At 39.8% G+C, this 17,756-nt stretch overlaps 1 protein-coding gene across 4 annotated transcripts in view; it reads right to left on the reverse strand.

Moving 5' to 3' along the window:
- MAGI2 (membrane associated guanylate kinase, WW and PDZ domain containing 2) overlaps positions 1 to 17,756 on the reverse strand; it is a 1,353,147-nt gene that overhangs the window by 187,039 nt on the left and 1,148,352 nt on the right. For all 4 annotated transcript variants that reach the window (XM_044245895.1, XM_044245894.1, XM_044245897.1 and 1 more), the window contains exon 11: positions 4,141 to 4,172. In XM_044245895.1, the coding sequence (XP_044101830.1) occupies positions 4,141 to 4,172 (32 nt within the window). The remainder of the gene's footprint in view (positions 1 to 4,140; positions 4,173 to 17,756) is intronic.

Here is a 17,756-nt window from a genome sequence, read left to right on the forward strand (position 1 = left end):
GGCACTAAGACAATTGGCTTCACTTTCATTTGTGTTCTGCGTGGGCTACTGACCAAGATTTCACTTAAACAAAGTTTCTATACCTAATGAAGATGGAAAATTCCTAGGGAAGCTCAAGTCCCTCATATGAAACATAATCTGGAAAATGCAAAGAGGTCCAGCAGCTGTCAGCAGGAGACCCCAGGTCAACCCAATTAGTAACTCTGACGGGAGTGCTTTTCACAATAACACATTGAGGGGAATAATTGGCAAATTTGCTTAGAATTTTTGCTAATGTTCTGCTCAGTGGCCCTTTTGCTCCCATTTAGTAAAAATTTGCCCCTCATAATTCATTTGAGAGCAAAATTCATCTAGGAAGCCATTCTGGGTTTCTTTGGTCATCCACTCTCTGTGTCTTTGCTATGATGAGAAGATCCACATTTGTGGGTAAAGTCATATTCTTTTTCGATTTTTCATTCAAAGTGACTGGCTTTTGGCACTATGTGGATACACTGTGGCTGTGACTTTCTCCCTTCTATTTCCAAACATAAGATTCTAACTTCTAAACAGTAAATAAATTAGATATGTGGACTGCGTAGCTGTTGAATCCCACTTGTCATACGCAGGCTTCAGATGATATCTACTGCTTTCTCTCATCTTCTGCTGAGGGGGAGCTGATACCCACATAGGTCTTGCTAGTATATGTATTGTTCATGTGCAATCATTGGAGCAAACATGCTTCAGGTGAAATATTAGTATTTCTAAAAAACATTCGTAAAACTACAGAACAAATAATGCTTTGGGCACTGTTGGGAAGGTTACTGGGGCAGAGTGACAAATTCTACAATTCCTATAGCACGGAAACGGGGGAATTAGTCAAGAGTCCGGTTTATGCTTAGTAAAGCATTCACAACATCTTGCTGTGACATTCATCAACCCCTGAGTCACTCTGTCAGCCTTTCTTAAAAGACTGTAGAGCAGAAAATCACTGCACCCATGAAATTAGCGAAGAAGCAGACTTGCTCCCCACCCCGAGATCGAGTTATTTGTTGGCTTCAGCCCTGAAGACCACAGTGCAAACTGCCTGCCCTGGGGTCAGAGGTTCCCTCTTGCTCACTGGGGCTGGTGTGCTGATCTGACAGCATCTTTTGCAGGGTGCATTCTGTTGACTTCTTACTTTCTTAGATAACGTGGTCTCTGGACTTATTCGTTCCAGCTGGAACACTCTACTCACTTGTTCCTCTCAACTTTCTTGGACAACCTAGACTCTGATCCTGTCCCATCGTCCAGGCCCTCGGGTCTCACTTGTTTCACCCAGTGTCTTCCTGATGTTGACCTGTCTAGAGTTGCGCTCCCGCCAGACATTTCCCTCTCAAAGGCTTCTGAATGGGCCTTGTACAGTCGCCATGGTGTCCAAGCCTAGGCATCTCACTAAGGTAAGGAAAAGTGGAAATGAGGTTGTTTTCAGTGTCTGGCAGAAACCTTATAGCTCTGCAGGCCTTGGTGAATGAATGAACGAATGAATGCCTGACTGAATGAAAGTAGAGTCACTGAACTGTCAGCGGACAGAGTGGACATGTAGTCCACAACAGGACCTTGAACGATAAAACAGGAAAACCCAATCAGGATGGAACCACCTTCTCTTCGAGGGGGCACACTGCGAGTTGAGGGCTTGTGAATAAGGCAGTGCCCCACCTCCCACAAAGTACTCAGCTGAGAAACTGTTTGCTTTCTATAGAAGCTGGTGTAGTCTAAATGCACCCCCTCACTGTTTTAGGGCAGGGCTGGGATATGAAGAGGCATTTGGTTTGATTCTGTACTCGAAGAATGAACTTGGATCCCTTCCAGAGGGAGAGAAGGAGAACTCACTACCATTAATATATAACTTGTTGCCAAGGAAATGACTATCTCAACGCAGATTAGCTTAAGATGTGGATGAGTAGGACAGAAGAGGGTTAGGAAGTCACACAGAACCAGGAGGAGGAGAGATCTTACTCAGGATAACATTTCCTCATCCTGACTACAGATGCTGTCAATTCTGAGAGGAAAGTGTCTATCAATCCATACACTGTATGTATATATTTATATATTTGTTTCAATGAATCCTTCAGTAAACTATGTTCATTTTATAGAACCACTAATTTATTGAGGTTTTATGCATGGAGGGTCTGCTTTCTAGGATGACAGTACTTTATATTTTTTAGCTCAATATATTTTTAGAGGCACCGTTTTAAGCAACTTACATGGACTGAGACTCTTCATGACGGCCATATGAGTGGGGTAGTATCGCTGTTCCCATTTTACAGACAGAACTTGAGATACAGACAACTTAAGTGTCTAGTTGAAGGTCATACAGATACTGAGGAGAAGAAGCAAAGTTTGACCCCAGGCAGTATGCCTTCAGAGCCTGTGCCCCAAAACCTGTATCATACTGCTTCTCATTACAGTCCTTAGTCTAAAGAGCTTCTGGCAGATACATGGAGGACATTACACTGACAGTCCTATATCCTCAGTCTAGAACCTGAAAGTCCAAGCCTTAGCTTTGGAAGGGACGTGTGGGTTCAGGATTAATTGTAAATTGAGTTCTATAAAACCTTTTTGGGAATTATTGACTGTGGATGTAATTACCATAATGACAGAAAATGCTGTAATTATGCCAAATGGCATAATTTGTGTAAATGTGGTACATATAAGGAAATCACTAAATTGCATAATTGTAGCACCATGATGAAGTTGCAAGGTTCCTTGTTAAATTAGATAAAGATGTGTATAACCACAGAAGCAAAGATTAACTTTGGGAATGAAAGGAAGAAATTATTTGTATTTTGGCCAAGATAAAACAAATTTCATTTTAAACACTTTAAAACTACTTTTCAAACCATGCACATCACTTAATGGTTTACTAAACCCACATGGGTCCAGTTTGCCCATCTGATCTTCTCTGTGGACCAGATGGGACAGTCCTCAAGGAGGACATGGTTGATGATGAGGTTCTGTGGCTCTGACAGATCAGTCCCTCATCTCCAGCTCCTGGTTTCCTTATGTCTCTTTGAGAGAGACCTGGAGCTCAGGCATATGACAGGGCTCAGTAGCACTTCACTTTCACATCTTCAAACCATTATGTTATTTAATTAAGCCAGTTATGAACTTGAAAAGGATGCAAAATTATATTACCTCCCTTTGTAAAAACAGAAAATCAAGCAGTTAAATATTCCCTCCGTGAAAGAAACAGGAGAAGCCCAAGTTAAGCCAAGAATTCCCTACTTGCTGGCCAGACTTGGGGCCACTTTCATCTGAGCTGCTCAGTGTGAGAGGGAAGAAAAGACGTAGGTGCAAGAAGTGATTCCTCGTGTTTTGCTTTTGACTTGAATCACTTTGCTATAGTTCTCTTTTACTTGTGGGTTTTAGACATCCCTGGCAGGGCACGGTATTCTAGCCCACCGTGAAACAGGATCCCAGAAAACCAGTGTCAGTTCTGGGGCCTTGGCCAGTAACTAGTTTCAATCTAATGGCAAGGAGAAATTACTTCTACTTACAAAGTCTACTTGGCTAACCTAGCCACACAGAAAGATGATTAAAATCCATCAGCCTCCTATATTGGCATCACGATTCATGAGGGAAATACGCCCAGAGAGATTAGGTGATGGTGGAGATCACCAGCTTCTGAAGGAGGTTCAGAAGTTGAGTGATTGCCAGGTTTGGTGGAATATGTACGTCTCTACAATCTTCACACACGCATTATTTAGCAAATACATCAAAAAGTGAATATAAACATATAAATATATACAAAGCTAAATTCCTTAGGCACCAGATTTAATTTGTAGGTCCAGACCTCTAGGAATACAATTTGCATCTTGTCTGAAAATTCCATATTATGAAGACTACAGTTATTCCTGACGGGGGAAAACAAAAGGTTTCTAGAGTACTCCATATTGAATAGTGCTAATGCCCATTTTCTAAGTATATTAAAAAAACAGGAAGAATTGCCTCTACAGGAACGGAAGACATGCTATACAAGACAAAGGGACACAGGATTTGTGCTTTTGATATCACAGAATCTCAGAGGTAAAAGAGATTTTGCGGTCACCCGATTAACTCTTATTTACTGGGATTGCAATAATAACTAGAAATAAAGAAGGAAGCATAATAATTCCAACTTACAGGCTTTGGAGTTTTCCATGGAGAAAAGAAACCTGTAATAAAGAAAACAATATTTGAACTTTGAAAATATAACCTGCTACCACTTACGGGTGGCATGATATTCAGATGATTGCATTAATATTAATTCATTGCCTGACAAAATATGCTACATTTTTCTTCAAGGAGCCCAAATCATTTCACTAGAATTATGTTAATTATTCTAAGAACATGTCCTTATTCGATGGCTGAGGAGTCCGAGGCACAGAGAAGGTAAACTACGGCAAATGGTGAGCTGTGTTACAAGATCTAATACTGAGCCATCCTTAGGGATTTCTGTGTCCTGGCCATAGCTGGAGAATGGGGGAGGGTGGCAGGATGGGAGGAGGGTAGGGGGAAGAGGAACAGAGAGAATATAGACAGAAATTAAATTCTTCAAGGTAAATAACTTTGCTTAGTAAAAAATAATTCTGCTTTGTGTTCAGCAGAATTGTTCTTTATCTGGTTAAAAAGCAATCAACAAGACTTCTGAGTCCTACAATTATTTTATTCCATTTTTTAAAAAATTTGCATTTATTTTATGCAGGATTTACTGCTGGGCAACAAGTTTTTGTTTCTTCAGTCTTTTCTGGGTTATCTTTTTCTTCTCTGCAATGACCAGAGAATCTACATCTACACCCTTCAGTTCAGCATTATTGTCTGCATTATGAAGCATGTGCAGTAAAAATTCAGTGCTCTTTCTGGCTCACCGACCCTGTGTCCAGCCCTGCTGTTCAGCCCGTTCAGCACACTTACCAGCCTACACCTACCAACTCCACCAGTGTGGCCATGGAATGTCAAACCCTGCTTCTGCAAAGTGACGTCCTTCAGATACTTGGTGGCTTTCCAGATCTGCATACCCCTGATGGTCTGGGCAGTTTCACATGTGTTTTTAAAAGTGAATATGGAGATCTGAACCTCTTGATTTGCATGATTTTGTGAGGTTTTCTGGGCCAAGTGAATAGCAAACCATTTTCAGATATCACTTTGGGCTGCTTACAGAAGAGCTCATTAGTCTTAAATTTAAAAATAATGTCTGTACCTATATTATGAATCAGATTCTAGTATAAAAGCATAACTCTTTGGGGACTGATCTCCCATGGAGATCTTCTCTGAGCAGATATCTGTTTATTATGCTAGTGCCAGGAATATTGTGCATGAAGAAGTAGCTCAAACTGCTTATTAATTGAATGACTCATATATCAACAAAGCCATGCTTTATTTTTTCCGATTTTACTGAGCAACATTTATGATCACAAATGGTATGCAAAGGAAAAACAAAAATAAGAAAAGAAAACAAAAAAAACCCAAATGGTATGCAGATTGGACTGTCTCTGTTGTAATCCAAATGACCATTTAGATAATGAAAAGCAAAAGAGAGATTAATTCCTTTTCCTTTTTTTCTTTTATTATTATCATCACATGGTATCATTTTTTTTTTAAAGTAATAAAAACAAGCTTAAAAATAATGGTGGGGAGGGGAGAGAGACGGCTGACATGTACTGGCACTGGTAAGCCAAAACAGCAAATTTGCTCATGTTAATGTTAGTTGGTATCTGAAAAATGCCCAATAGAAGTGAAATATTAAAAATAAGTCACAGGGGCACCTGGGTGGCTCAGTGGGTTAAAGCCTCTGCCTTCGGCTCAGGTCATGATCCCAGGGTCCTGGGATCGAGCCCCACATCGGGCTCTCTGCTGAGCAGGGAGCCTGCTTCCTCCTCTCTCTCTGCCTGCCTCCCTGCCTACTTGTAATCTCTGTCAAATAAAATGAGTAAAATCTTAAAAAAAAAAAAAGTCACATACCGTGTGTTTATCACGCTTAAAAACTGGGATCCTATAAAATGGTAATAGTTGAAAACTGTAGCCCATTTATAGGAAATATCTGCAGAAATTGGGACACCCAATTCTCTAGATGTTTAAGCAATCCTACTCAGGCACAGCATAAAGACTAACTGTACCTCAGTGCACGTTGTAAAGACCTGATGCTTCTTCATTTTATGCAAAGAGGGAAGGAATATAATCTATGAGGTTGCTCAGCTTTTTTTGGAACCCAGAGTTCAAGCAATGCTCAAGTATAATAACCATCCTACCTAAGGAGATGAGAAGAATCAGTTCATCTTACGTATCCTGTAAGTTCCTATCTTTCCAACTAATGAAAAAATTCTGTTTGACATGTGGTTCAATTATAACTTAATTAGAAAGGTCTAATCCCATCTTATTTTGGAAGCAGCTGAGAGTGAAAGTTACAGATAAATACATTTGTCTCTTTGACTTACTTTGTAAAAATGCCAATAAAAACAAATTGACTGCTAAGCCTACAGTAAAAATTTAAAAAAATAAAATAAAAAATAAAATAGTAACCTATTGGCCAATTAACCATTAGTTTCAGTGAAGGATAAAATTTATTTGTTGATGTGTGGAATTGCCAGCAACAGGTCTTCTGCAAAAGATGTCATTTGTACAGTCTCACAATGTCAAAACATTCAATTATTTCCTCTGCTTTCTTTGCATCATCACCTTCTTCCTGGAGCGCTGGAATGGATTTTGAGTATTTACTGTTCTATTTTTGTAAGGTGATGGGAGTTTTTAGACTTTGATACAAACGTATTAAAAATGGTCACTCTGTTACAGAGCTCTTGTCTCTGCGTGGGACATTATGCTAAAAGATGATTATTCCTCATCCGGAATATGTGTAATCATCTGACCTCTCAGCAGTTCTGGTGTCAGAACTAAAAAGGCATAAGAGGGCCACTGGTCAAGAGACAAGGAGACAGGGATGTTTACCATGACCACCTCTCATCTGAGGTACTTTGGCTCCCCATTCTTTTAAGGCTGTTTCATTTTAGTCTGACCCCAGACCATTGGTGTGACCCAGGAGCCCTGTCCTGCTCCTATTATGGCAGTTTCTGGAGTATTTCTTTCTTTCTTTTTTTTTTTTTTAATATTTTATTTATTTATTTATTCCAATTTATTTATTTTCAGAAAAACATTATTCATTTTTTTCACTGAGTTGTGCCGCAGAGCCTTCAGTCTGAAGCCATCATTAGCCTTTCTAAGACATTGTCAAAAAGAGGCTGGTTGCTAGGCAATAACTAATTTTGGGTAGTAAGAAATAGTATCAGGATAGATCTTCCCCAATAGAAATAACTTATGTGGCCCTCTGTGTTTCTTTGGCAAATTATCAATTATGCTATAGACATTTAAATGAAGATAAATAGAAAACTCCTACCTTGGATATACTTGATTTGGTTTGATAAAGCCAGAAAGTCAAGTTTTCTAGATGATTAAAGTCCAACTTTCTGTTCAACTCCATTGGAAGAGCTACAGAAATGCTAGAATAGTGTGGACCAAGCTATTACATATTACAAATATACAATTTTTTTTTTTTGTAGGATGGCTGCTCTTGGAAACCAAGTTTATCCTAATTAATGTTTATATAAAATAAACAAAAATAAAGGAAAAACTTTAAAATCCTTATTTCTGTAATTTTTCTTTTTCTGGAATCATTCTATTTGGAGACCGAAGCAAGTTAGGTTTGGTCTGCTCCAAGTATGAGTTTTGGGTTTCCCACCACCACTCTCCAGAGGGAAACAGAACAAGGCTCTAGATAACTTTTTCTTAATCTTTCAGAGCTGTGAACCTAATTCGTAGAAAAAAGAGTATTTCTTTAAAATGATAGTAACATCATCTTTATGTTTTAGTTTATTTCTGGCCTTTATTTCCCCTACTTCTACAGAAAGCAGTATATTATATTCCCTTTTGGGAATCAAATTTCTTTATAATGACCCATCTTTTCCATATTAATCATTTATTGGTATGTGTTTGTATATGCACAAATGGAAACACAATTATTTAATCCTTACTCTGAGGAACAAAGTAAAAGACCTTAAGGTATAAGTTATAAGCTAACAAACCTTAAGTAGGGACCTAAAAGGGGAAAAAAAAAGAAAAAATGGGAAAGTTTAGATATATTTACTATGAAGCGCAAAGTGTTATTAGATTTCTAAAATCTGTCTTCATTGGTCATAAAACTAAAATAAATTTTTCATTCTGCTCCTGAAAGCACAGTGAGATGGCCAGAGAAACAGAAGCCCAGCACAAAGAGCTTAGACAAGAAATTTCAGTACTTGAAAACCAAAGACAACAGTGATTTCATATTGAAACTTGAACTGAATTCTACATATCAATAAATACAACTTTCAGTAAACTACAGGAAGATGGCTATCAGATAAGATATAATATGCTCAGTTAAATTGGAATTTCAGATAGAGAATGGATGATTTTTTTTAGTATAGTATGTCCTGTGTATTACATGAGATATATGTTATATAGGATATACTCATACCAAAAAAAAAATTGGGGGGCACCTGGGTGGCTCAATGGGTTAAGCCTCTGCCTTGGCTCAGGTCCTGATCTCAGGGTCCTGGGATTGAGCCCCGCATCTGGCTCGCTGCTCAGCAGGGAGCCTGCTTCCTCCCTCTCTCTCTGCCTGCCTCTCTGCCTACTTGTGATCTCTGTCTGTCAAATGAATAAATAAAATCTTAAAAAAAAATTTCTGCTCTTCATCTGAAATTCAATTTAAATAGGAATTCTGTCTGTTTGAGAGAGAGTGCACATGGGAGTGGGGTGGGGAAGGGCGGGGAGAGAGAGACTGTCAAGCAGGCTCCACACCCAGTGTGGAACTTAATCTCACAATCCTGAGATCACGACCTTATCAAGGTCAGACCCTTAATGGACTGAGCCACCCAGGCACCCCTGGAATTCTGTATTTTTTATTTGCTAAATCTGAACACCTTATCAGAACATTTAAAAACAAAAACACAATCGTAATATCTACTGCAGGTAATACCCCATTCAATGAAGCAAGAGACCCAGAAATTATTTAATATTTCCTTTTCCTGCACCCCGTTCAATGTTTTGTTGTTAGGACTTTTGCTTTAGAGGAACAACAGAACATTCCATTTGCTATGCAGATTATTGGCTTCTGTTGGTTGTCTGTCCATCATCAGCCTTGACAGAGGCCTCCCCTCATGGGATGCAGAACTCTGTGGCCAGTGTGAGCATCACAAAGACCCATTTTCCGATTGCTTGGCGACTGGTTGGCAACATTGCCTGGTATCAAGAGGAAGGTTCCACAAAGTGACTCTTTTCAAAACCTACTTCTGACACATGATACCCAGAATGAAAAACTATCAATATATCACAGTAGTTCTGAAGGAGAGTCCTGTTCTAGTGTGCATTTGTAAGTGGTTGGGTAAGATTTTTTATTTTATTTATTTTCACACAGCAACATGATGAAATTTTTAAATCAACCCACTTTGAATAAGAGATCAAAACACAACGAAGAGTGACTTAGATCAGAGAGTTCCATGATGGTATCTTCAATTTGGAATAATGCCAAGGCAATTTTTTCCCCCAGATTTCTAGAAATTTCCCCAAACAGAACTAAATCTTTCAATATGCCTCTATAGTCCATTTGATAGACTGAACTTCCATTTGCAGAATGTGAAATGGGTTCCCCTTCAACTGAAGTACTTTGTACAACATATGACTCTGGTTTTGAAGATTATCATTGCAGTTTCATGTATTTTATAGGGAATTCTGCAGTTACTAAAAATGATAGAGATGCAGGGGAAATGTTTTATATTTCTCTTTTTCTTTAAGCAATAGAAAAGAAGTAGGAGGCACTTTGAAATAAAAACCTGTTTCACTGCAGATGTCCTGCCCTGGTTTATTAAGAGCTGTGTTCTGTTTTGCTTAAAAAAGAAGGAAGATACAACAGTGTGAACGTACTTAGCACTACTGAACCTGTCCCCTTACATGTGACTAACGTGACCCATTTTATGTCTATTTCACCATTATTTAAAAAAGAAAAGAAAAGAAAAGAAAAAAAGCCATAGAAGAGGGAAGAGAAGAAAAGCAGAAGTATGTGCATATCGCCTGAGTGTGAGAGAGGATAAAAGAGTAAGAAAGAGAATTTCTTTTTCCCAGTTCCTGTGGTGTCCTGCTGGAGGACAGGAAACTCACCTGGACCCCCACACAGACCCTTCCACCTCTAAAGTTATCCTTTCTCACAAAGGATTAGAGGCAATAAAGGACACTCATGTTCTTACTACATTTCTGAAAATATTTCAAGGACTGTTAGAAAGTCTTTCAAAAGAGGTAATCATTTTTTTGAAGTTTCCCAAAGGGGGAAAAAATGCCCCAGGGTTTTTAGAATCTCCTGTTAGGGTTAATTTGAGGGAGAAAAGTAGCACTAATAAAGTTAATCTTTAATTTAAGGATCCTCTCATTATCCCCTCAGTCTGGCAAATTTTCCGTCAACAATTCAGCCTTTGGTACATGGGAGCCAGCAGGGTAAAGGACTAATTTCCATTAAAAGTAGTGCAGTGTTATTCACTTTCTTCCTGGGTTTTAACTGATTCACGTATGTCTTATTAAAATTCGTTAAATGAGTTAAACTCTGCAGTTCCTTTAGATAATCTGTTTAAGCTATTCAAAGTCAGAAAGGGGCATTTTTTTCTTAATGAGAGTGACTTGGGCCAAAAACTTCCCCCCACCTTTCCTTTACACAAGTATGGAAGGTACACTCTGCTGGTGGTACCCAGACCTCCTGCCACCAAGTTTTAGCCAAGCACAATACTCCGTTTACAGAGAAGAACCCAAATTGGTCGTCATCTTTGGCCAGAATCTGTTTTATGTGGTAAGCTGAGGCTCACTCTATGAGGCTTTAAAAAAGGATCCTTTCTGCATCTTTTAAATGAAAGTGTTTTCCTCACAAACACCATGAAGCTGTTTTCGAATAGCATTTCCCCCCCTGGCTTTGTTCCTTATGGAGAGAGCAGTCTGACCATTTAAAGTAATCCCAATGAGTATCTAGAAAGGATAAGTCTGCACATGTTGTCTTCTGATAAACTCCACTGCATAAAGAATGTGTTCAGAATAAAGCAGGCCAGGTGAATAGCCTCGAACAGGAATAAAGGCCTGCGGGGAAAGAGGAAGCACTGTGTCAGGGAGGCTAAGACTCAGAGTGGGGTGAGCTTGCAGAACATATTAAAAACTACAAAGGGTTTTATTTATTTATTTATTTTTTTAATGTTCTGAACAGAACCAAGAGCGGTGAAGAGATAAACTGTTCTGTTTACAGCATGCTGTAAACAGTTGGCAAAGAAAATGTGAAAGGGGAGCAATACTCACAAATAGAAAGTTTCAATTCTGAGAGTAATAATTTTTAGAAAACTATGAATATATAGCATTGCATATTTTTTTTTGAGAAACCTGTCTAGAAACATCTTGAAGTAGTTTCAGAAAGATTAAATGTCTGTTTCACTTTACATCAACATTAAATATTTATTGAGCTGTGGTGTCTCACAAGCACCATAAATTCAACATAGTGAAAGTGGAACCCTTGATCGTTTCCCCCAAATCTTCACTTCTGTGTTCCTCATTTTGGTAAATTTTCACTTGCCCTCCGGAGTTTTAAAGACAGAGGCCTGAAAGTCATTCTTAATGTCTCCCTCTCCCCTACTTCCTTATCACCAAATCCGATTTCACCACCCAATTCTATTTCAGGTGCACTTCTTTCCATGTCCATGGCCACCGCTGTAATCCATCATCACCATCAATCACCATCATCTACTGCCTGAATCAAAGCAAAAATAAATTTGTTGTCCTCACAGGATCTGATTATGCTTAAAATCCCTCAGTGGATTTCCCCCTGAATTTAGGATAAAACACAAAACCTATTAGTAGGTCCCCCCTTACTATTCCCCAAAGGCCTCATGGGTCACTCCTCCTCACACATGGGATTTCCTTGAATAAGTCAGACTTTTCTAACCACAGGGACTTTGCACAGGCTCCTTCATTTGCCCACCTTTTCTCACCCTCCACACAGCTACCTCTAACTCTCCTTAGGTGTCAGCTTAAACACCTTCTCCTCACAGATGTACCTGACTTTTTATATTTTATTTTTTTAAAAAAGATTTATTTATTTATTTGTTTGAGAGACAGAGAGAATGAATGAGCAGGGGGAAGGGTAGAAGAAGAAGAAGGAGAGAGAGAATCCTCAAGCAGACCCCCTGCTGAGCACAGACCCTGATGTGGGGCTTGATCCCAGGACCCCAAGATCATGACCTAAGCCAGAGTCAGACACTTAACCAATGGAGCCACCCAAGTGCCCCCTGACCTTTTATTTTTAAATCAAAGCTATTATAGTTTTTCTTTCTTTTTTTTTTCTTATTAAAAAAAAGCCTTAAAAGAGATTTTATTTATTTGACAGAGAGAGAGAGGTCACAAGTAGGCAGAGAGGCAGGCAGAGAGAGCGGGGGAAGCAGGGTCCCTGCTGAGCAGAGAGCCCAATGCAGAGCTCCATCCCAGGACCCTGAGATCATGACCAAACTGAAGGCAGAGGCTTAATCCACTGAGCCACCCAGGTGCCCTCTATTATAACATTTCATTGCACACTGTAGTTTTCCCATATTTATGAAATTATATTCATGTAATTATATTTGTGAAATTATTAGTTTAATGCCCATCTCCCCAACTAGAGTATAAATTCCATCAGGGGTGGGATAAAATTTATTTTGCTCACAATGTATCCCTAGTATTTTACACAGTACCTGACACATAGTAGATACTTCAATAGACACTCTGAATGAACTGATCACAGTAGTAAAGGGTGTGTGAGGAGGGAGAAAGAAAGAGACAGAGTTTTAAGATACTTAGGAAAATGAATGAGGCATGGAGATTTGTGGGGGATGGAGGATGATATAAAGGAGGAGATGAAATCTATTATGACTTGTAGCTTCAGAGCCTGGATAGATGACGGTGTCATTAGCTAAAGTTCAGGAAAAGAGGCTTCTGGGAGTGGAGTATAGTGCAATGAGTATGAGGTGCCTTTGAGAGTTTGGGTTCAGGTGAAGAAGTTGTGGGTGGTGGGCTCTGTTGTCTGGTGATTCAAAGAAGGCTCAGAATAAGAGACATAATGTATCGGGTTAAACTTAAAATACTGTGCAGCCTGAATGGAACCTCCTTAGGGTATGGAGAAGAATCAATCAAGTACCTGGGAAGTAATAGAGAGCCAAGAAAAGAGAAAGTTTCAAGACGTAATAAATAGAAATACTCCTAAAACAAGGTTTTAAGGGGACCACCAAATAGGAGGGTCACTGGTGTCCTCTGCCGAAGCAATTTAATTCCTATGAGAGAGGCAGAAATCAGATTTCAGTGGATTTGAATGAATGGGAAGGAAGGAAGTGGAACAGGGAATGGCTGTGGGGTTGAAGGGATAATGTCATGGTGGTCTCAGCTCCACTCCCATCAGAGGAAGATTTGGGGAAAGCATGCTTACATTCAGATGAGAAGGTATCTGAACAGAGATAGTCTAAAGACTCAGGAAGAAAGGGGATAATTGGTGAAATTACTTCATGAGGAGAGAGGATGGGATCTAGAGAACAGAAGGAGGAATTGACCTTGACAGAGAAGCTTCCAAGCCCTCATCAAGAGGCTGGAGCAGTCCATGTGTGTGCATGTGTCTGCACACATGTGTGTATGTATGTGTGTCTGTGAAATTCCCCAGGGTCTATCCTGTGGTGTTGGGAGTGCTCGGTCAGTGCAGGGGGTAGAGGAGGCAGGGGAAGGGACTGGATGGGAGAATTCACAGCGGCTGAAAGTGGCAAAATCAATGAAGGGTTTGTAGGGGTTCTGGTCATGCAGGTAGATTGGAGGATAGAACAAAAATACCTGTGTTAAGGGGATGAGGCAAAGACGTAAAGAGGAAAACAATTCTGAGGCAGTATAGCAGAGAAGTTATGCACATACGACATGGGATAAAATGGACTTGGATTCCAGACCCAGCTCCGTCTCTCACTAGTAATGTCATCTCATGTGTACACAGAACAGCATCTGCTACCAGGATGGACTCCTGGGCTGTGAGTGAGACCCTGGGTCTGCTCAGTGGCTCACAGTGGAGTGAATGTGAGCAATCCCCTAACCTCTCTAAGGCCCCGGTTTCTTATCGGCAGCAAAGTAAAGATAATAACAGGTATTATTTTAGTGAGAACTTCATAATGCACTTTAGATGTTATCGGTATAAAATGCTGCACAGTTCCATTTAGTGCTTTTGATGCATTTTAAATTCTTTTTCTACAAATTAGAGGTCCGTCTTTCAGAAAGGTGTTCAACAATTTATTGTAACAACAGGTGCATATTAATTTCTTAGTTATTTTAGGCTTTTTGCTCTTTTAAGCTTCCTTTTAAGTTTTTTTAAGCCATCTTTTGCTATGTGGAGTATGGCTTGCTTTGATTTGCATCAAACAGTTTTTGGTTTTGTTTTTGTTTTTTCCTTAAAGCAAACCATTGTTCTCATTACATTAGTTTTCCCTCAAGGTCCAACTGGTCTTGGCTAGAGGAGTAAGGTAGCTCACACTGACCTCACTCAATAGTCCTTATACTCCAGTATAAACTATGCCTTCAGTTTGTAATGGTTACATTATAATTATTCCTTTATGAATTGTTTCTAGCTTTGCATTTTCCTGTAACTATCTATATAATGGTTACTTAGACTTAACCAATAAACTTTTTAATGCTCATCACAATTCATTTTATTCCACTATTTCTCCATTTTTGGATTTTGAATTTTGGTCCTCTGTTAGCATATATCCTCAAATTTTTCAGAAACCGCATACTTGATGTCATAGTTAAAACAGTGGTCTCTTCAATGGGTCTGTACCTTAACCCTTGAGACCTGTGTATCTATTACTTCACACAGCAAGAAACAAAGACCTTGAGGCTGGGAGAGCATCCTGGATTATCTGGGTGGGCCCAATCCAATCACCTAAATCCTTAAAAATGGAGACCCTCCCTGGCTGCAGACGGAGAGAGATGGTGGGGTGAGGAGGGCTCAACCTGCCAGTGGCTTTGAAGACAGGAAAAAGGCCACTGGCCGTGGAATACAGGAAGCCTTTAGAAACTGAAACTGGAGAAGACAAGGAAATATATTTCCCCCTAGAGATCCCAGAAAGAATGCTTCCATGCTGATTTTAACCCAGTGAGACACGTGTTGGGTTTCTGAGCTATCACGCTATCAGACAGTTAATCTATGTTGCTTTAAGCCACTAAGTTTGTAGTCATTTACTGTAGCAGCAATAGAAACCCTAAATATAGGGCACCTGAGTGGCTCAGTTGTTAAGTGTCTGCCTTCCGCTCAGGTCATGATCCCAGGGTTCTTGCTCAGTGGGAAGCCTGCTTCTCCCTCTCCCAGTCCCCCTGCTCCAGTTCCCTCTCTCACTGCTGTGTCTCCCTCTGAAAATAAATAAATTTAAAAATCTTTAAAAAAAAAAAAAAGGAACCCTAAATATGTAGCAACTTTTCTAAGCACTTTCTAGTTTCATTAATGAATTTTGATACCACGATTTCTTTCTTTCAAACTCTGGGATTTTTTCCTATTGTTCTCTGACATTTAGTAATGCTGAGGACAGTTCAGGATCCACTCAATTTTTTTTTTTATTTGCAATCAACTTTTCATTTTCTTATATGCATAACTATAACATTTTCTTTATCCTTTTAAATTCTCCATGAATTATTAGAATATACTTAGGTGCAATTTGTTTTAATTCATCCTGGAATATAGGGACTGCATTTGCTTCAGGTTTTCTCTTTTAAGTCTTTCTCCTCCAGATTTGGTAACTGGGGGCTTTATAGAAATGTGAACTCTCAGACCCCAGACCCAGTGAAACAGATCTGTAATTTGACGACCCACGTGATTCACATGCACATGTAAATCAAAGATATTCTAGTAGTAGATTTGATCTCGACTGCTTCATTTTTTCAGTATCTCTTTCTTTGTCCGTGAACATGTGTCAGAAGTAGGTCCTGCCCCTCCGTTTCTTCCAAGGGGTTATAAGCAAAGCTCTTGGTTCACACTTCATTTCCTTTCCCCCTTCTCTGGTAAGTCTGACAAAGGTAGAGTTGGCCTTGGATCCGAGACTCCATGTCAAGACCAGTGTAGCTGGTAGCCGTGTGGCTATTGGGACTGCGGCCGAGTCGGAACACAGCTGGAGACCTGCCCCGTATCTGGAGACTTCCTCCTGTTGGTCTCTACATCACTGATTACTTGCAGGACCAGTTGCGTCATTTACTAACTCAAATCAATGTTTTAGTATTCAGAGGTAATTCTAAGCTCCCAGATTTGTTTTTCATGGCCTTTTCACTCGGTCAAGCATTACTCTGCTTGATTTTTTCCAGTTCAGCCTGCTCTGCCCATTTCTGTTGTTTTTTAAAATGCTACATCTTCTAGCATCTGAGGATTCCAAGCCGGTTTTCTCAATTTCTGCTTTCCGCAGTAAAATCTGTTTCTGTGTCATGCTGTTCCTCTTAATCTTTAAGGTTAATTATAATGATCCCTTTCTTACATGCTTAACTATTTTGTTATAGCCCCATGCTGACTTTCAGAACTTCCATTCATTCAAAAAGGGAAGATTTATCCAGATGCAGGCTCATGAACTCCATTGTGCCCACGTGAGTGACTGTGTGACACGACACCTGCTTTGGATCTCCCACAACAGTGAACACACGCACAGTGCGCAGCCAGACTTCCATCGGCGACTGTGTCCTATAGCTCTGGTGGACCGTAGGGCACGATTTCCTGATTTTATTTGCTTATTTTAGGGAGAAACACTTGTGTTGTAAAAAAATCTCTATGGTAAATAGATCTATCATAAAAATTAAAAAAAAAAAATCCCTAGAGAGATGGTCTCTATCTACCACCCCCAGGCCGTCTAGCTCTGCCTCCCTCCAGGGTGCTGTGTAATAGTGTCACCTGCCCCAGGCAATGACGTGTCACTCTTTTCTCTACTTTCTGTTGTGCTGTGCTTTGGGATTTGGGATTTCAGCATTGGTTAAAAGAGAGTAGTGGGAGAAAGAAAGCAAGGGATTACTCAGTGGGGAGGAGGTTTATTTACTTATTTTTAAGCATTTTTAAATATTTTATTTATCTATTTGTCAGAGATAGACAGAAAGAGCACCAGCAGGGGGGAGGGGCAGAGGGAGAAGCAATCTCTCCACTGAACAGAGCGCCCCACGTAGGACTCGATCCCAGGATCCTGGGATCATGACCAGAGCCCAGGGCAGATGCTTAACGGACTGAGCCACCCAGGCATCCTGGGTGGGGAGGGTGTTTAAACACAACTGTCCCTGCCCTATAAAGCAATACCTAAGCAGTCTTATCATTGCTAGAATCTGTGAATCTTGACATTTTCTGTATCTTTTTAGTCCTTTACTGGGATGCTGGGAGAAACACACAGATGTTTTTGACCTGATGTCCTTTTAAATAGAACTTCCTAACAGCATTAGTCTGTTAATGTAAAGAGCAATTTTATCTCTTGTTTATGTCATATATACTTAATATACACACTGTTTATGAACGAAGGTCTGATATATAGGCAGAACCACCATTTGCTTATTTCCTGTCTTGACTAACTTAACCAGTTAAGGCTTGAAATAAATCTTCATTATAAGGTACTGGCATCCCGGATTAGCAGCACTTAGGCACACAGCTGGTGAAGATAAAGAACAAATATCATTACAGGATTGCCCCAGAATGTATT

Source organism: Neovison vison, chromosome 4 (assembly GCF_020171115.1).
Source record: "Neovison vison isolate M4711 chromosome 4, ASM_NN_V1, whole genome shotgun sequence".
NCBI lineage: Eukaryota > Metazoa > Chordata > Mammalia > Carnivora > Mustelidae > Neogale > Neogale vison.